Source organism: Dromaius novaehollandiae, chromosome W (genome assembly GCF_036370855.1).
Source record: "Dromaius novaehollandiae isolate bDroNov1 chromosome W, bDroNov1.hap1, whole genome shotgun sequence".
Classification (NCBI taxonomy): Eukaryota; Metazoa; Chordata; class Aves; order Casuariiformes; family Dromaiidae; genus Dromaius; species Dromaius novaehollandiae.
Window position 1 is genome coordinate 56,515,380 of NC_088130.1, and position 21,369 is coordinate 56,536,748.

The 21,369-nt window shown below is 35.2% G+C and overlaps 1 protein-coding gene across 2 annotated transcripts in view; it reads right to left on the minus strand.

Annotated features, from left to right (window-relative positions):
• Window positions 1-21,369, minus strand: part of LOC135323421 (WD repeat-containing protein 70-like) — a 146,521-nt gene that overhangs the window by 73,899 nt on the left and 51,253 nt on the right. For both annotated transcript variants that reach the window (XM_064500367.1, XM_064500368.1), the window contains exons 8-9: window positions 19,566-19,719; window positions 16,855-16,931 (exon numbers count right to left, since the gene is read on the minus strand). In XM_064500367.1, the coding sequence (XP_064356437.1) occupies window positions 16,855-16,931; window positions 19,566-19,719 (231 nt within the window). The remainder of the gene's footprint in view (window positions 1-16,854; window positions 16,932-19,565; window positions 19,720-21,369) is intronic.

Below are 21,369 nucleotides of genomic sequence, written 5' to 3' on the forward strand. Positions count from 1 at the left end.
CTGCAGCTCCATTAGCAGTAAATAGCAACTAAACGTCAGTAAGCAAAAAAGACAGTATTGTGATTTTTGAAGCCAAATAATCTATTTTAAATGAAGCAAAGTTTGACTCAAAGTTTGACTCAGCTATACAGATTAACTGTGTGCTCTGTGCTATAGAAATTTTACAAAGCGAGTTTCACTTTCTATTTATATTTTGTAGTAAAATTTCCATAAGGATTTATGAAAGGGTTCTAAAGACCAGGCCAAATTTCTATATTCATCATATTTTCTGGAATAAACACCAAAATGTAAGACATACATCCCTCCTCACAAAAACTCGGAAAGGAGAACAGTTTATTTTGTAGAGAAGAGATACACTCCTTCATCTCAGATCTCAAAAGATTCATGATATAGTTCCATTTCTGTCTGGATAACCATCTTTTCACACTATTCACTATAGTCTGTTCACGGAGTAATATTGCTGCTACTAAAGAAGCACCTACCTGCCTTTCCGCCTTCTGTCTATATAAGGAGGAAAGTGCAGAGATTAGTGAACAAAGTAGCATTAAACTGCATTACTTTAAAGATGAGATCTAAAGGAATTATTCTCTCTAATCAACGAAGTTCTCCAGGTTGGGGAAAAATGTTTTTTATTGCTTTGCTGGAGTCAGAAATGTGTGCATTTTAAAACAGTAAATGCAGGAGATAAACAATTTAGAAAATATTTTAATAAACTTTCTTTTTTTTTCTTTTTAAATAGAAGAGACTAGAGAAGTGACTCATTTCAGAGCCCATGATGATAACTGAATAACACTGAATGTCTCTGGAGTTTGACTATGTCGGTTTGGTAGTGCTCTAGTCTTCTGCTTGCCTTAAGCCCTAAAATTTCAGTCTATGCAGTACTGAGTGCTAGTAAAATTCTCAAATCAAGGCTTTTTCAGCTAGAACTCAAGGATGCCTACTCAATAATTCGGCTGTTCTTCAAATGAGTGTAAATGCCCAGCTCTACCTTTCCTTTTTCTTGGGGAAGCAGCACAATTCATATTTTTTTTTAATCTTCTGTCAGTGAAATGAAAATGCAGGATGCTTTGCATGTTTAGTTTGTTCTGCGCTATGACAAAATAGAGCAAGGGAAGCTCTTCAGAAGTAAGCCATTTCAGAAAAATCAATTTCTAATTTTTCTAACTTTATGTTTAAAATCCAAATGTGTTTTTCCTTAAAGCAAAACAGCCTTTAATAATAATGAGCAAATGGCTCAAACTGGTGGTCCCAGGCTGAATTTGGCCCATTCAACAATTTCATCATCCCAACAGCCACACTTTTGTGGAAAGAGAACACAGCTTCTAGAATCGCATGAGATGCCAAAACCACCTCTTGCATCTGTCTATGACCAGTTGTTCAGAGCTGTTCATGCAGCCCAGGAGAGAAGTTCCAAAGCTGCCATTCAGTTCCTCCCACTGAAAAGTTGGACCATCTTTGAAAGCATGCATAGTAGTTCCAGAGAAGTCAGTATCAGAAGCATAAATTTACCAGATACTCCTAACAGCCTTTGGTGAAATCTTAAGTTGAAACCCGTAACTTTAAGAAAACAGTTATAGTTCCAAATGGAGACAAAAAGTTTATTTTAGTGTCACCTCGGATGTTGGCACATGAACAGCTTCACATTCTTAATGAAGTCATTGCATTTATACATATACCAGATGCATGTGCACGTATGTGTATGCACGTATATAAATCTTAGACACTATATCAGACATCTCAGACAACTTCCATATGAGACTTTACTGGATGCTATTGCAGTAAGTCGACAAAATTTTTAACATATACAAAAAGATTCTTATGTGAAAGTCTCACTTTAAAATATTAGTTAACTACTAATGGTGAAGCAACCAGGATAAGGAAAACATACTTTTTCAGTTCATCTTAAAAGTTGAGAGCATGGATTGTGCCCACACTCTGTAAAGGACCAAATCCTCTTCAACTTCAAACACTTAACACAGAAACTGTCACAATACTAACCTCACCTATTTGTAGAGTGCACAAATGAATTCTATCTATGCTGCAAATATAATGAGCATATTATCCATACTGAAAAAATATTTGGACAGTTTATGATGTATTAATTTAGTTTTAAATTTGTCTTACTGCTGTCAGAAATACAGAGTTTTCAAAATTAGTAACTTCCAGAGTTACATTTCAAACTACTGAAATTACAAATTCTTAATTTATGATTCATCATCACTCAGCGGATTCCCTAGTTTTGCCCATGTGAGTTTCTCTGTCCTACGCTGATAAACAGAGTGAGCTTCCCCTATTTCATATGCAATAAACTTGGAAGAGGTGAATAACATGCAGTTCGAAGTTTATCATTTCAGAAAAACAAACTGATCTCATCTTGGAATCAACATATAAGAGGAGGGTCAGAATCTCAAAATGAAAACAGAAGATCAAAGCATTAAGCCATAGTGCTTAACTGAAAACCGAATCTTCAGTAAAAGTTAGTGTTTACATGAACTGTAATGTAAAAAAACACTTGATTAACCAATTTCATTTAAACCATGCTATGTGGAAAGTAGGGCTTGTTATTGCTGGTTTGGGGTGCTTTTTTTTTTTTTTTTTGATTTTAAAATTAAAACCATTCCACAGGGACTAGGGACAAAGGACAAACTCTACTCACTTCCACAGTGCCAATACCTTGACTTGCCTAAGTAAGGGAAGTAACGTGTTTTGGTACCCCATTTTTTCCTGCATTGTAGCAAGCTTCTCAATTTTGTTTTAAATTTTTAGTCTTTAAGAAAAGCTAGATAATCTGTCTGAAACTGACTGAACCCTCTAAAAATGAAATTTCATAGTAAAAATGTCAGTTGAAAAAGCTCTCAAATGCAAGCTTTTACAAGTGACTGCATTTTTTATTGCAGCAGCTAACATTTTAATCAAGAAAAACTTCAGAAAAAGATTAACATAAACGTACATAGTTTATAAAGACAAAAATAGCTTTACTAACCCTTTTGTAAACATACAGCTTTCAGCAAGGGCCAGCACAGTCATTACTCAAACTCCTCTTAACCAGGCCTGCTCATTTGCTGTGCTTTCTTAATCAGCTCTGCACTGTATATATATCTATAAATAGACAAGTTCATCTAGGAAAAATCATCTTCACGTATTTGGAGTGGACTTCACACCTTCACACATACCAAGACAAAAGGGAAACTATTACACCAGTAGAGTGCAAATGACTACACACAGGCAAGATAGTGGTAATTTCTCGATGAAGGTATTCCTATATTACAAACAAGTCTCTAGAGATCGACTTCCCAAAGAATCATAATTTTGACTAATCAGAGCAGGTTTTACAAGAGCAGCAGAACCATACCCCAACACAATCACAACACTCCCTCTTCCTGCCAAATACCATGTTTATATGCCAAAGGATGAGAACATAAACTATTTCAGAGGAAAAAAAAAAAAAAGTCACCAGAACTTAACCTAATTGAAACATGTATTTCCTAAGCCTCATCACTGAAGCAGCTGAATTTCTAGGGCTAAAATAAAAACAAAACATCCAGTAAGTGAGGATAGATGAAGTGGATATATAAATCCCCCTATGTAGTTTTATTTTCATAAATGTCAATTCTGCTTTATTTTTACCCTATGCAGCTATTGAGAACAAGTTTTTAGATAATCTACACAGTATTTCAAAGCAGGTATTTAAGCAATAATGCTATGGTACACTAAGTATCTCAGATACTGGTTAAATCAAGTTGGTTGTAGAAGAAAGGGTTTTTTTTATATGCAGGTAAAGAACAGACACAGAGGCCTAAAATTTCTGTAAAAGACATAGGAATAAAAAGCTTTTTACTCAAAGACTTATTTTATCTTGGGATCAGGTACCAGCCTCTCAGTTCCTTACTCTGTGTTTATTTATTTATTTATATAAATACACAATGAAATATCTGGTTTCCTTGAAGCTATAAAACTTTGTTACCTCATGTACCTCTAACTTCCCTCCTGGTTTGAACATTATGAATGGAGCACTAGTCGCAGATATTTAATATTCAATCCTAAATAACAATATTATCTCCAACAGTTTGAGAGTGCCTTATTTAAGTTAACTATCAATTCAGAAATACTCATTACAAGCAATAAGGCTTTTAGTGAACACTACCCAGAAGTCTGCCTATATTCAGTTACTGACTATGCATAGAATTCTTTTAAGTTACATTTCAAATAATTACATGCATTTCCAAACAAATTAGGCAGATATGCCACATCTACAAAAGCTGTCATCTCTACTGTTTTTGGAAGCCTTGCAACATTTTGTATTTTCCCAAGATCTCAAACTTTTGGATTTGGTAGAGTGTATGAGTAGCTCAGCTTTCACTTCAAAGAATATCAGAGAAGAGCTTGAAATATTAAGCAAAGGCTCAGAAACAAGAAAACAAATAAGCAAGCTGTTAAAGCCCACACACTTAAAAATACTCCGTTTACTTGCATTTTGAACAAATGGATGTTGTTATATATCTACCTGAAAATCTGCTTGGCATAGTCTAAGACATTATCATCTTTGGCTGTTTTAGTTCCAAACCATCCGTTTGATTTTAACCCAGTAATGAGGGTCTTTAAACTAAGTCAATAACTTTCCACCAAAGCAGATGAGTAATGTTTGCGCAGTTCATTTCACCAATTCTGTCATAATAGTGCTAGCCTTCAGCAGAGGATAAAAATCTGGGAGTAAGTAACATTTTCAAGTGGAACAGCTACTTGATAACAGCATGCATTGTTCCCCAAAATATCGGAACATGTGAAGCTAAACGACGATGCCATTATTTTTCAAGTACAGTACTTCAGGAGACTGGTAATGTCATCTAGACCCTTCTAAACACAGGTTCTCTGTTAAAAAAATTAGCCATTCTAGAGTTACTAAGAGCTGTTACTGGATGGCTAACGCTTATGTAAATAAATGTAAATAAGTGTGTGGTATGTAAAATACACTTGACATCTTCTGTCCACTTGGAAAAGTTCCTATAGAAAACAACCCCAAGTGATCCCAGGACACTAGTCATGGGCTTTATGAGCACTTTGAGGTAATCTGTTTGGATGAAAGAACTGGAAACATATATTCCACACCGTATTTAAATGGCAATTTTGATTTAATGGTCTGCAAAAGACAGCTACAAAAGTACATTTTTATATTAGTGCTATACTCATTCAGTGTCATTAAACTATTACCAACAAGAAGTCTGACGGAAAAGCATTTCCTACTGCAGAGAGGCACATGATAGACTAAAATACCAACTTATAGACATGGGATAATATCCATTATCAGAATTATTATAAATTTGATGTAAAAATAACTGTGTAATTAAAAAAAACCCTCCCTAAACAAGTTTTAGCGCCAAATTCTAACCCAAGAAAACTCTGTTTAAATTATTTATTGGGTTTTACAATAAAAATGCTGACAGAATAATTAATTTTAAAACTTAAAGAGCATAGACCAATAAAGGGAAGACACCTTTTCTTTTTCTTTAATACTGAAACTCTTCAGGACCTTTTATTCTGCTAACTATCCATTTAATTTGCTGTGAATCACACAACAGAAGGAAGCTACAAATGAGTATAAGTAAATTATTTATTTTGAGGGGAGGAATGTATATGGTCTAGTAAGTTTATGATGACAAAAGAAGATCTGCATCTTATCTCACCGAAAGTTCAACCACAGGAGACTGAAATGTTTGCCAGCAGATTCTAAATCACGCAGACACCAATGAATGTACATCTTAATTGCAGAGATTAGCTGACCAGAAGTTTCCACTACTATTAATGAGCTAAACTGCAGAATATTGATCATACATTTTGTGTCTTAGTACACAGAACATTTCACAAATCTCAGGTCTGGAAAGATTTCCAGAAGATGAAGAAAGGTTGCCAAATCCAAACTAATCCCTCTCAAGAGAAATGCATTTAACAGAAAGCTTTATTAGCAAATACTTGAATGATATAATTGGGTTTAAAAAATGTGTATCATCTCTACAAAGGAAAATTACTGGAAAACAATATATTGAGGAATGATTCGCAAGCAGAAAGAGGGTAAAACAGGTAAAAAGTCAATGAGGAATTGGTTGGTAACAATGCGAAGGCAGATTGTTTTATAGTTGTGCATTATCCCTTCAAAATCATTCTTGTAACTAATGTACTTCAGAGAAAACCGTTAGATCCATTTCCCGCAAGAAGTTTTATATAGCTAGACTTCTGACATATAAACAATTCTGCCATTCTCAGAAGGCCCAGGTATGGGTTTCTTCTGTATAGAGCTTCTTCATAGCCTCATAGGGCTGAATAATAAGCTGTGACTGTCTGCTGAAGTTAAGCCTAAAACATTTATCCATAAGTAACTGTCTAGGTCACATATATAAGTTGATCAGAGATTTCACCATCAAAAAGTCTATATGCCCATTCCAAACTCATGCTTATTAACTGGTGCTTTTTGAGCTTACTAGTTTGTGGCTGAACAGTTTTAAGCAGATGGCAAATTTTGACGTGAAGGCTCCAAATGATAAAGAATTTACTGCATTCCTTCCTGAACAATCACTTCCATAGTCACATAATCTCACAGTTGACAATACATACTTTTTATTTCCTATTGAAACCTTGCTTCCTTTAGCATTCGATCATTGGACCTGATTATGCGTTTGTCTAACAATTTAAAGAAATTTCAACCATCAGACATTTGATCTCTGTATCAATATTTCTTTACCATTGCCAAGTCTCTTAACATCCTCTTCAATAAACTAAAGCACATTCAGCTCCTTTAGTCTATATTAAGGGAAGTTTCAAGATTCTTATCCGAAATTTTTACTGTCTTCCAACATCCTTTTCGGGATGCTGCCACTGGAACTAGACACAGAATTTAGCTGTAGTCTCAACAGTCATTGCCAAACAGAATACTAACATCATATCCTTTAACAATGTCATCATTAAAAGTTAATCCTCTGTGTGTCTATACATTTTTAAAAGATGTGCATCTGCTTTTCTATAGCTTCATACTAAAAGCTCATACACAATGAACCCTAAATAACTTTCAGGAAACAAGTCCGATTTTGAAAGTAATATTCTCCATGTACGACCTTGCATGCTGCTGTCTTCATTCAGGTTACTAATTAATACACTTTCTTTATCAGTGACTAATACTTACTGTTCAGGATTTACTAGAAATAGACATGTACTTTCTCTGATAAAATATGCTTTAATTAAAAGTATACAAATATAAAAATTTTGAGACAATAACCAAATCTTATGAAACTGCATTAGAACCATGTTCTTTTGATTACTTAAGATCATCATTTTTAAGATTTACTATCAGCCAGTGAAGCTCATACATAACAAAAATTTCACGCCCTTACAAGATCAAACCTTTTAGTCCAAAACAAAACTCACTGAAAATAATGAAAAATACACTGGGAAATGTCAACAGATTCTGGATTATAACTTACTGCTTGCAACTTACTCATGACTATTATACATAAATTCGTAAATGTTAGATTAAATAAATGAGAGTTTTCTCTCACAAAAACTCATACAGATTTTCCATGATATTCTATCCCACTTGTGAAACAGACCTTTTTAAACTGAAAGCATTTCCAGACCAACCATCATCCAGTGAAACGACGCAATATCAATTAAGAAATGCCAGTTCAGTCTGCTATTCATTTCAAGAAAAACAAAAAGTATTCCATGCACATCTTTCATGTGCTAAACAATTCAGTAACACACCAGTGGGATTTTATCTAAACATAAATATATGAAGACCCAGATAAAAGAAACAAATCAAAATGTTATTATACAACGGAATTACCTTTAATTCCAACTATCACAAAGAAACAAAGAAAACATTTTCCCCAAAATTCCAGCTACAGAATATTAAGTATCACTAGTTATTATTGCATAACTTTTATACAGAACCAGATTTGAACATTAACGGTGCCAATTTAATCGGAAACTTATTTTCTTAGATAGAATATATACTTTATCTTTGTAAGCAAAAGTGCCAAAATAAATTCTCATCTACCCCACATCACTTTCTCACTATCAAACAAAAACATCTGAGTTTGGTTTACTACGTCTAGTATAGTAGAATAATCAGAGAATTCTGGTCATTAAAACAAGATGTGTATCTCATGAGAAAATATTCTTATAAATTGAGTTATAGGTTAAAATTAACCAGAGAATACTTAAGGGGAAAGGATTTCATCTTCGTATAATAAAAGACATAAGCAAATCTTTATAGGAGAAGACAGGAAAGGAAATTGCCAGAACGAAAGCTACTTGTATAACAAAGCCATTACAACGAAAGAGTTTGCTCAGCAACCTGCAGATAACTGCCAGAAACATGGGAAATTTCCTATCGGTTTTAAAACTGTGCAATTTTTCCCTCCCCTTCCCTCTCTGACATCAAGCTGAGCCTATGGAAAAGATAACACTTCCAGCCTCCTGTCATTTCTATCCTGCCAGAAGTTATTTAACCATCAGATCTGCTAACAAGGCTGCTCAAAAGTATTCTGTAATCCCTTTCAGTCAAAATGAGCCAAAGTCAGGGAAGATGTAATAATTAAACAGCTTTTCAATTAATCTGTCTCATTTTGACTGAAAGGGGTTAGGGAACAATTCCCCCAAGGAAATTTTATGCATATAACCTAAGTTGTGCTCAATACAGGTGAGAAGTGAAATACCAAGTGTTCTGGGACAAGAGGAGCAAGCATATGCGTTGTAACTATTGCCTTTCTGACACACCCTAAGAATCCTAAGACTTTTCAATAGACTAACAAAAGACAAATTGCTTTGAAACAGCTGTCCCTTCTTGTTGTGCTTGTTGCACAGTTTCAAAAGGAGTAAATTGCTCAAGAAGCATTAAAGCAGTGTGAATATTCAACTTCTGTGCTTGCCAGATAAACCAATTTTCACCTGACCAAAGAAGAAAAAAATCAGGTTTCTTGCCATTATAGAAAGCAACTTTATTTTGGTACAAATAAAAATATTTCATTACAATTGATTTCTTTCCTTTTATGCTCTAAATTATTTCTGAAAATTTGCCTAAACTCAAATAATTTCTTGAAATAAAAAAGTATATCTCAAAAATCATGAAGCAAAAATATTCAGACTTCAGAATTTCATACATGCCTATGTGTTTGGGTATACACACCTATATATACATATGCATATATGTGTGTGTGTATGTATACACATTTATATACATATTGGCAAGAATTTCCTTATGTTTCGTAGGATGCAACTCCAGGCCATACTACATGACCAGCAAATTCAGTTGTTTTTTCTCAATATTTTTGCACTCTCTTCCCTATAAAGAAGTATGACCCAACTAAATATAATTCAGGGTGACTTTTTGGGGGTGTAATCACTTTGGACCCATAAGCAAGTCGTAGGCTCTATACCATGCAGCTTTAAGAAGTAAATCCAGAAACTGCAGAGAAGTGCAAGCCTAAGACTAGAGAATTAAACAAAGATTTGTAAATGATCCTGTAGACAAAGCTTTTTAAATGATCCCTTAGAAGAAGGCAATACGTTAGAGGTTTAGTTTCATGTATCTTTTGCCAACTGGTCTTCAAATTTTTGAAGATAAATGTAGTATTTAAGCTTAGTTTTTAACACATGAAGTTTATGCAAACATCTTGTTATTGGCACTGCTACCTTACTTGTCTGAGCAGTTCTCAAAGCTGCAGCCTGACCGGTATTAACTGTATTTAATAAACATAATTTTTTTATTTAACACACTGATGCAAAGGTGTTCAGACTAATGATATTTATTCAAAAGCTTTCTTCACTGTTGTGGTTTGCTTCTTTGCTTTTTAACAAGAAAAGGTGAGAACGTGTAACTTAAGTTTTAATTGTGGATAAGGGATTCAAAGAAATACAGTATTCTGCATAACAGCAAGATAATATAGCTCTGCTGACACTGACCTACTTGGGTACTTCTACTCCCACACCTCTGTTCTCATATCCACAGCAATACTGATACTTACAACACTCAAGAACAGTGGGTTTATAGCTTCAGTTCACCAGTGGTTAACTAGAAGGCTACTGGAGGAGGAGGAGAACATTGGAGGAGTTGTGAGCTACTGCAAGCCTTAATACAGTTCATCAGGACTTGCATACTGAAAGCTATGTACTCCCAGCTACATAGTCAATGGAGCTGTCCCTCAAAGTGCATGGCCAAAGCCAGCTGGAGACACCCCAAATCTGACACTCTCGCGACAATCTATGACTTTGGAAAACTCTAAGGAGCAAGTATGTGAATTGCAGTAGGTGACTTGGCCCCAAAACTAATGGGGCACAGACCTCATCAAATGAACAAATACAGAATCATCTAGGCTGAAGGGAGCTTGCCAGTTCAGAGAATTATAATGGCATCGTGGGAGGAAGAGCGACTGATTGCTCTGCAGGGAGGAGACTGACTGCTGGCCATCTTCAGCAGCACTATTCCAGACCTAGCTCAAATCTCTCTTCTGTCAAGCTGTCAAGTCTTTATGCAGTTCTGGACATAGCAAAATGAACACGTCAGAAAGCAATGGTCACGAAGGAGAAGTCACATACTGATAGCTACCACCTACACAGAAAAGGAAACAAGGCAGCTGGTGGGAGGGAGATGAGACAGCAGCTATTCTGGATGCAAACTTGGTTAATAGGATGGAATTGGTTAAAATACAAAAAGTAGAAAGTAGTTGGGATGACAGTGATCATGAAAGAGTACTGTTCACTGAACTACATCAAACTTCAAAAGCATCCACAAAGGCTAAATCTCTTAAGTAAAGTGCAAGACATAGCAGATGTCCTAAGGTAGACGAAAGCTCTTCTAAATGGCAATGCTTGTCAGCAATAGATGGAAGTTATGCAAAACCACATCGCTTATCCATCACGAATTATATTTTGCATGCTTGAAGCTACAAATCCTGTTTGCAAATTAAATCAAGCTTATTGTCAATTGTTCCATTAAAAAAGGCAGCCAAGCTACCACCGTTAAACAGTTAATATTTTTTAACCTGAAAATAAGGAATTTAACTTTGAGAACATTCTCAGTTTTCCTTTTTGATCATTTCTATGGTCATCGCCCATAATTCACATTGCAACTCTCTAGGGCAGAATCTGTCCTTTACTTTTTCATTAACATACTGTGAGAACATTTACTGACCAAGGTAAAGAAAAAAAGCACTTTAACATCTTGTCCTACAGAGCAGAGTAGTTTCAAATTTGAAACATATTTGACAGAAGTCTTAAGGATTGAGTTGTACCCTAAATACAAAACTTTTATTTCTGAAAATATGAAGCTACTTCACTGAAATAATTTCATCTACTTAACTGGAGATAGATTTACCCTGAAGCAAAATTTATCCCTAAGTACCTTATTAAGGAGGTCACTTGAGGATGGCAGTCAATATTCTCTAAGATACATTTTAAAGACTATGAACATTAACTTAACTTACTACAGGGTGGGGGAGGTGAGACTTGTGAGAGGAATTTTCTACAATAAACCAGCTGTTAAGCAACCACAGTCCTGGCTGCAACAACAAATCACAAAGTTCAGGACTGCTAAATTTCAAGTTTGGCTGCGATTCTACTTCTAAAAGAAAAAAATATATGAGAATAGGAACATAGAACACCTGTTGCTGGAGCATTTAATATCACTGAGCTCTCTTGCTTATTCATACAGAAATACCCATCACATGTGTGATAAGAAAACATCCAAATAACAAAAACAGTATTATCCGTTTCCTCTTCCTCCTTTGTTTTAACATAGAAGTCAATTGATATTTTGGAATGATATAAACAAGGAGTCAGTTATGTCTTAAAATGCAGTGGCTTTTTTTTAAGCCACTCTGCTCAGGGATATTTCCAGAGAAGAAGAATAATTTTTAAAGTCTTTCTCATTTTCAAAGTTTTCCTGCACTTTTAGACAATGCATTAATGTTGGCATTTCTGTTACTATAAACTTTAATTCAGTTCTGTAGACTTGCTCAACATACTACTGATAAATTAAGTGACAGATCCTTGCCTTAAGTCTGCATTCCAAATAAGCCCGAATAAGGTGGTACAGGCTTTAGGAAAAAGACAAAGATGTTATTCATCACACATTGTATCTGAGCCTTGTCTGGAACGGCAATGAGTACGTGCAACTAAAAGGGCCTTAGGGGTATTCAGAATCTTTCAAGAGCAGCTGTGGGACACTTAAAGTTCCAGGTAACACACAGCCAGACATTAAAAGATCTAGTGATAGCCTCCATGACATGACAGTTTAAAGCATACATACAAAGCTCTTTTTAATATTGGTGTTAATTTAATTTAAAAACATTGAAAAATTGGTATGAATTAACAATAGCCAAATTAATGAAAACTGAAATGATTATTTGCACAATGTAAACTTTTAAAGACAGAATTACTACATTGCTTCATGAACAACATAGCTGAGCTTCTACGTATAAACTGTGTGCCTTTTCGTACAATTTTATTCTAAAAATATTTTAATCTTTTATTCTTCTGTTGAAAAGACAATAAGAGTTACTTATTACACAGTTCTGAGAATATACGTTCAGGATTTTTCCCAGTTAAGCATACACTGAAATAAAGAACTCCTTAGCTAAGCAGTTAATTTCTAGGTTAATTTGTTAGTATTATTCAGCCATACACTTAAGGAATTTGTCAGTTCTATAAGTAATATAATAATTATCCTTATGTCCTTCTGTTACCAACAAGCTAGCAAACTCCAAACAACCTGCAAAAGCACAACAGAAATATTATTCATCTCTAGTTCAAAGATAAAGAAAAATATTTCTACAAAAACAAGGTAAGTTTATAAAAAAGTTATTACCTCCCTCCTCTCCCCTAAAAAGGAAACAGTAGAGGTTTTTTTTTTTTTTAAGTTTTAGAGAGCCATCATCTGGAATATTTTCAAGGAAAACAGTTACAGTGCAGCGAGCCACTGTGAGATACGTCTAGTCACTAACAATCACATAACTAACGCAAGTTAACCAAAGAAGATTTCAGACTTAATTCTCCAGCTCCCAGGGCTGGGGTTTGGCTCATTCCAGTGTGTAAGCTGACCAGTTTCTGTTTATCTAATAGAAGAGTCGAAAGCAACAGTGCCTTTTTCTTACATAGTCTTGCTCTCAGTTCAAACACTGTGTCCCTGAACAGTCATACAAAACACTCTGAGACTCCCTGGTGGTAACCCCTATGTATGCAGCCTGACGTTGTAATAAATTTACAAATAGCCCAACTTAAAAGACATTGCAGTCAAAATCTATTCTAAAGATTCATTTAAAAAAAAATCTAAAGCAAATCTGAATTGCATGAATAAATTCCATGAAACAGACCATGTTTCAAAACATTTATTTTATAGTAACAATCCTAAGAGCCTTCATTCGAATTATGTTTCAGTTAAGCTACTACTACAGCCTTAATCCCCTATAAGGAAACTGTCAAGTGTGTAAAATATCTATCTCTAGGTTAGAATTTGAGTTATAACAAATTTACACTAAAATGCTTTTTAAATTTTGCTTTTTCTTTTTAAACGTTATTTATTCTTTTCCTTTGGTTTTACAAGTTTGCTTTCTAACTTGTTTCTGCATCATGAAAACTCCTGGTTTCAACATACTAACCAGAAGATGCAGCCTTTTTTCTTAATTTATTTTTAAGCTGTATGCAAGCAATAACCATTCAATTAAAGAGACAGATAATGCAAATGCTACAGTATAAGATATACTCCACAACATTGCAAATAGCTCTAACTTGCAATTTATGAATGATTTTTTTTGCCACAGGTAGTACAAATACTAGAAACAAAACCAAAATATAAGGATGAGGCATTAACCACACATCAACACCTCATGCATGCTCCTCTTTAAGAATGACGTAAGTGAAGAGGATGTTGCTATGCAGCATACCCAGGTCCTCAAGTAACACCGCCCTCATGCATGAATTGTTACAGCAACTTCCAAGCTTCTTATCCAAGCTTGGATAAAATATAAGCCCTTATACCTTCCTTGCAAGCACCTCTGAAACTGAGCATTGGCTCAGGCCACCAGCTTTGGAGTACACAGACACTCTCCACACAGAAATACTGATCAAGCCAAAGGAGAAGTTGCAGTTTAAAGAACTATTTATGGATTTGGCAGCCTTGCTTTAGTATTCCATGTGATGTTCAACACAGACTCAAGCCAACCAAACTAGAAGATGTTCAACCTTTCTTCATGCCTACTAAAGGCAACAGTGGTTTCACTGCCCTGTATCAGTATATTCAGACTTGACCCTCTGTCGGAGCCCATTTTGGTGTTGAATATTAGGTGCCCTCCTCCACACGTGCCGGTTGTGGCAGTTTCTTTTCCAATGTGAGAATTAATCTCAGCATTTAGAGATGCAGATGGCACCACACACTTGCAACTCCCAGAGTAGTCGCTGCAATTCAAGTCATTCTATTTCATATCGATGCTTAGCACAAATCTTAGGTCAGAACTAACACAAATCTACTGCAAAGTTTCCAGAGCTCATCTTCACTGCATATGAGAGAGACAATGCATTGGCAGGATAAAAAAGGCTTTCAGATGAGCAGGTGTTTGATTCTTCAACAATGAAAAGCTTTTCATTTGTGCTTGTATGGGTACACACCTTCCTGACAGATAAAAAAGAACGGAGAATACGTTGAGGAGAGTGAGTGCCAAATCACATTCTTGTCGAAAGATGTATTAGCCTTTGTCTCAACATTTTGCTTGAGAGAAAACCTTGCCAACAGTTAACCTATGGGCATGGAAACCACACCAACTCTAGATATAAACACACTGCAAAAGCATTATGATAACTTGATAAGAATCCACACACTGCATTTCCAACAGCAGTATAGCATGATATTCTGCTGTAATTATTAGTTGTAACTGAAGAATGTCATAAAAATGTAAGAAATGTCCAATTGAATCCAACCACAGATTCATCTAGTCTCTCTGAAACTACTATAATAAAGAAATTTTGGAGCAGCTATTTTTCCATTTTTCAAAAATCATCAGACAGTACCCACCACTTATTAAGAGCCACTCTTCCACTTGTGCATTCTTCAACATTACAAAAGCAAGGCAAACCCCACCACCAAAAAGAAGCCAGAAATTCACCCAATACTGATATTGATAACCACTGCCATTTAGTAATGAATTTACATTTTGAGGGGGTGCTATTCACTAACAAACCTTCACACAACGTAATTCATGAAAACAATGCCTGTACTTCTCTCTTCGAATCAATATACTTAAGTTTTTCAAGCTCATGAGACACTGGCAGAGTCCCTATTCAGACTACCACTTCTTTAAAATATAGCTCCAGTCTTAAATTAATTACTGATTAAACCTTTAAGACTTAATTGCTTATGCTATTATTAAAAAGAATTCCTCCACAGATGTAATACTGTTTTTAACGTTCAAGTCCTGCGTTGCAAATCAAGCGGTCCAAATTGTTTCTTCTCACATGATGTGCCCCAATCCTGGAAAAACCTGTCACTAGTATGAAACAAAATGAAATGGGTTTGAAATATTTTTCCTTTGATGTCAGCCTTTTAGTGTCCCTGAAAATGCAATTACACATCCATTTACAGCAGTGTTTATCTGCACTCTACTTACTTGACCAGACAATTTCAATTCACAGCAATTTAAGCATCAGAGACATACTGAATCCATATTTGGTTAGTTAGACATCTCTTTACGTGGGACAAAATTAGACAGTCATGAAAATTTATAACATTAATTTATTTTTCACTATCTGCAAACTATTCAAGCTTGTAAAGAAGGAGGAAAATAGTCCCTCTTTACATTTAAATGAGCAACAAACATTTTAAAACAACTACTCTAACACTTTATAAATGTTTCTACTAAGGTAGTAAAACTTCTGTGGCTACAAGCTGAAAAAAAAGATGCAGTCGGCTTTGTTTTCATGCGTTTTTAAGATTAAAATACTCCGTAAATCACAATGTAGTATTTAAGTTTTATTCTTCTGGCACAGTCTTATCAGCAACTGTGAACTTTCCTATTAGAATCATTTTTTTGTATCTGTGTACAAATATATCTGGGTGTTAGATTGCTAAGACAATCCCTTTGGAAAAAATGTCATTTAAAGCAATTAGAGCTTTCTGTTTACTATTGAAGAGACTACAGATACAGGAAGGAGCAACTCGCTCTTCCAACTCTGCACTGTCAGTCTGGAGCAAAGGGGACTGATTATTTGAAACATCAGTCCAAAACTCATTCTTGATCTTGCTACTGACAGCTGCAATAAGGTTAGTAGTTAATGCAATTGCCACAATGACATTTTGCGATTTGATTCCTACTACAAAGATCAAGACTGAAGCCACAAACTCATTTCCAACAGTCTCTTTGACACTTGTCAAATATCAGCTAACATAAATCACAGTTAAGTTAAAACTTACAACTTCCAACTGAAATACCCTATCTTCCCAGTGAATTCATTTACATTCTAGTCTCTACATAAAAATCATTCTAATCTGAGGATATAACAGGAGATAAAGTTAAATGGGGTGTTAACTTTTGTGCAAGAAATTTTGTAATTCAACAATTTAACCAACTCTTTCTCATGAAATATCATCATCAAAAGCAAGTTTAAATTACAAAACTAAAAGAATGCAGATAAAATACGTTAATTATTTAGAAGCTAAACAAGTAAAATTTTGGTTTCCAGATTTCATCTAACATTGTCTTGTGCACTCAATCACACTTAAAAGGACGATTTTTAAAGCAAATTAGGGCACAATAACAAAATGCAAAAGCCAAACAAGCCTCTTAAAAAGCCCTAACAAAGACAGGCCTTGATACTCACCCATCATTGGAACATGTCAAAAATTCCTCCTTTATTTTAGGATGCCAACAGCCTGAATTGAGCATTGCTGTATGACCCTAAGAAAATAAACACAGAGATGCTAATCAAACTCTACTAAGAAAAGAAAAGTTTAAAGTACCTATTTTTAGGATCATATTTTATAAAACCATATTGTTATTAGCTATCAAGACATGCCTCTTGGTCAATCACTGCATGAGTAAACAGATCTTCAATTAACAGTCCTTTGAATAAATAAGAGTGAATATAATCAAGTAACTTCAGGAATGGGAGATGTAAACCCAGTATGTTTGAAATATTGATAATATCATAAACATATATACAAAAGCACTTAAAAAGGTGAGAAAGGCTTCTATTAGTCACTGCTTCTCCTTTGAGAATCTTAAAAGCTTTTATGTATATTACTCTAAATCCATAAAATGGAACAACGGTAAAAGCTGAGGGCAGAATCAAACCCTTCTGACCACAGGCTAACTGAAATCAAAATGATTTAACAGATTTTATGTATCTTCATTCCTTCCATCCTTGCTTATTTTCATTCTGGAATTGCAGAAACCCAGCCATTCTTCTTTTATTTATACTTTTTCTTTCAGAAGATAGCATGGCATCATACTGCCACACAGGTAATCACTTTTTTCCTCTAAGGAGAGCTGTAATTCAGAGAAAGGATGAAACAGTACATGTCAGCATGGTGCCCTGTGAGCTGCTGTGAGCTACACAAAAAGTCCTTTATCAAGAATGATACAGTACAAACATTCGATGACAAACTAAACTACATTAGCCTTCTTAGCGCAAACTGAGGAAACAGAATTCTAGAGCCAAGATGGATGTAACTTAAGGAGAGTTTTTCATTAAAAATTGTAAGTTGTAAATTGAGTTGTCGGACCTATTCCTTTAGGATGGAAATATCAGAAGGTAAAGATTTTATCCAAATGTAAGAGATTGTTATTACAATGACTTAGAAGATGAAATGCTTTTGTCCACTTGGCTTTACATCTTTGAAGTACAGGCACATGCTCATCAACTACATTCAAACAGAAATTTGGAAACTATACCTGCAACATCTGAACTATTTCATTTTGCTTTAAGCCCAAATACAGAGACACAAATACTGAAAAGTTAATGAGACAACATAAAAAAACCAAAAAACCAGAAAAAACATTTTGACTGTTGGACCACAATACACTGAAATTCCAAAAGTTTACAAGAGAAAGAAAATCTGTATTTTTTTTTTTAAATAAACAAGAACTAAGGCAGATGTTACCATCTGATGGGTTTATATACATATGTTACTAGCCAAAAGAAATAGTGATCTGACAAGAACTTTTGCTTCAGGCAGAATAGTATTTAGACTAGTTATTTGGCAATATACTTTACAAGCAACACATAAATCAACTTTATCATCCATTTGAGCAGTAGATTTTATCACTACTTTTTAGGCTATTAAGCTATTTATAAAACTGACCTGATTTAAACCATATATGTAAACACAATCCTTCTCTCCCAGTTTCTGGAAATAAGGTGGCAAAGTGATCAAAACCCAATCAACAACTGTTAAAATATTTCAAAATTATGGGTCAAATTATGAGTTCTCCATTTGCATTTTTAAGCAATAATAAAAACATGCACATTGTTGCTTATTAGTCTTGTACACTCATGGCATGGAAGTAACCGTAACAAACAGCCTCCCATCCCTGACTCAACAGGGGCAAACTGGATTGGCAAGGGATGGACAGCTCCTACAGGTGAGGGAAAAACAAAGCAAGAGACTAGATCAGATCAATAGCGTCTAATTTTTCTGTAGGTTGGTTGGACAGAGGTAAGGGGAAAGCTGGCAATTTTTACTACATACACCTTTAAAAAGATAAATTTTGTCACAGAATCACAGAAAGGTTAGTCAGAAAAGATCTCTGGAGGTCACCCAGTCCAACCTCCTGCTCAAAGCAAGACAATAGCCAACACTAGATCAGGTCAGCCACAGCTTTGTCTAGTCTAGTCCTGAAAACCTCCCAAGGGTGGAGATCCCACACCTTCCCTGGGTAACCTGTTCCTGTGCTGCACTATCTTTCTATTGAAAAAATTCTACTCATGTCCAGTCTGAGGCTTTGAAGTCACAGCTTGTGGCTGTGACCTCTGCTTATACTGTCTGCCACTACAAAAAAGTGTTTGACTCCATCACCTTTTTAACTCTTCTCCAGTATCTGCAGGCTGTTATTAGATCCCCACCCATCTCTTCATCAGACTAAAAGAGCACAAATTGCTCAACTTCTCCTCTCAGTACACAGACTCCGGAAGCCTGAAAACCTCAGAAGGCCTCCACTGGACCCCTTCTGGTTTCTCCACATCCATCCTGGAACAGAGGGCCCAAAACTAGACACTGTATTCCAGACTTGACACAAGCAGCATCGAGTAAAGGGAGATAATAACTGCCTTTGATCTGCTGACCATATGCCTCCTAATGTAGCCTGGTTTACACTTTTGTCTCGTATGCAATGAAAGCACACTGTTAGTTCACATTCAAACCGGCATCCATTGTAACCTGAGGTCCTTTCTAAGCCAGTCAGTTCCCAGCAAGGATCAATACGCAGGGTTATTCCATCGGAGGGGCAGGGCTTTGCACTCTTCCTTACTGAACTTTTAGAACAAAACTACATTATATTGTCTTCTTATATTCAGTTCGTTTCTTACTTTACCTTAGTGTTTGTCATATCCACAATGTACTGGTCTCCTTTTATGCACTCCATTACAGGGAAACCATCTCTGTCAAGAACTTTTGCCTGCGAGTTACCAGAGACGACAAGAATAACATCTCCTGTGCTGCTATACTGTAAAGATTTGATTTGGTGACTGGAGAATTTAAAGGAGAAAAAAAAAAAAAAAAAGAGAGAGAGAGAGAGAGAGAGAGAATGTTTCAGTTAAATTCAGCTCCTATAAGCCAATATTAAAACAAAAGTGTCAACAGTAAGAAAACATACACGTGAAATAGACCCATACACATTCCTATACCATAAATAAGAAAAAAACCCCCAGATATTAATGGATTAAAGCTTCTTATTTGTGTGTGTGTCTCTCTCTCATACTACTTTCTTCAACCAGAGCATATCAAGCAATAATATTTACAAAGTTGGCATCTAAAACATCATTTCTGGCAAACATATTTACTTTAAGAATGCTCTTGTAATTCCAAGTGAAGAAGAATGTGTCACAGATTCAGCTCTTCAGCATTGAAAATTCTTTTTTGTCTTCTCAGAAGCAACCTCTGTATTTATAGCAACCTATAAGTTACTATAAAAAGATGTTGTAGTACTAAATAAAACTCAATTGTACAACAGAAAATTAGTGATCTGTCAGCATTCTTCCATCTTTTTCTATGTTCAGGGCTACAGTTTCATCAAATGCATAAAGCTAAATGTACCATCAACTCTGAAAACAGGGCAGTAGATAACAGTTTGCCCAGTCTTTCTGTGTGTTAGATGATTGCTCGTTTGCTGTAAGGGCCTTGCTATGTACACAACACATGTACATAAGACGACCTCTAGAGCAAATGAACTCCAAGTGAAGAAGTATGTCATAGATTCAGCTCTTCAGGGCTGAAAATTCTTTTTCATCTTCTCAAAAGCAGCATCTGTATTTACAGTAGCTTCCAAAATGTTTGCAGCTCTTCCCAACTTGTTAACATCTGCCAATTGAATAAAGGTTCTCTCTATTTGATTATTCAAGTCATGACTGAAAATATTAGTGATTAGCACTGAAAACAGGACAGAGACTTGTAGGACTTCTATGTCTCTTTAGTCACACAATGAAATACCAGTAAGTAGTGCCAAATATGGCCTTCCAACCTGCAGGACTACTACCTTATACAAACTGCGTTTTCCCCTACTTTGCCAATATGAAAGGCATGTAAGATAGTTTCAAGAACATTAGAGAAGCCAAAGTATAGCAAATTCTTAATTCTTTTTTTCATATCCACAAGATCTATCATGAGATCAGATTGGATCAGCAGAGTTTGTTCTTAATAAATCTAAAAGATTAGACATCACAGAAAAAAAAATTGGAAGGTCACCTGTTCAATTAAACAGAGTTTGGCACACTTGGAAGAACCATCCCATTCATACCAAACCATCTTGATACAACAAAGGCAGAGGGTTTCACAAGCAAGTTGAAATGGAATGGTAAACCAATTTACCTTGCAATGGAAAGCTGTATCAGAAGCTAAATTACAAAACCATGATTTTAACCTCCTCATAGAACAAGGATCAATGGCTCATTATCAGTATACAATAGTCCTTGTAGTTCTTATTAATTTTTAATTGAATATGCTTATGAAAATACCATACTTCAATATGGGAACCATACAATTCCATGTGTTCATGGAAATTTCACCAGAAGTATTGACTTTTCAATTCAGAAGAAGGATCAAGAAAAAGACCTCAATAATAACAAAAGGATCACAAACCCCAAACACAAACTTTAATTCAATTGTCTGTATTAACATAT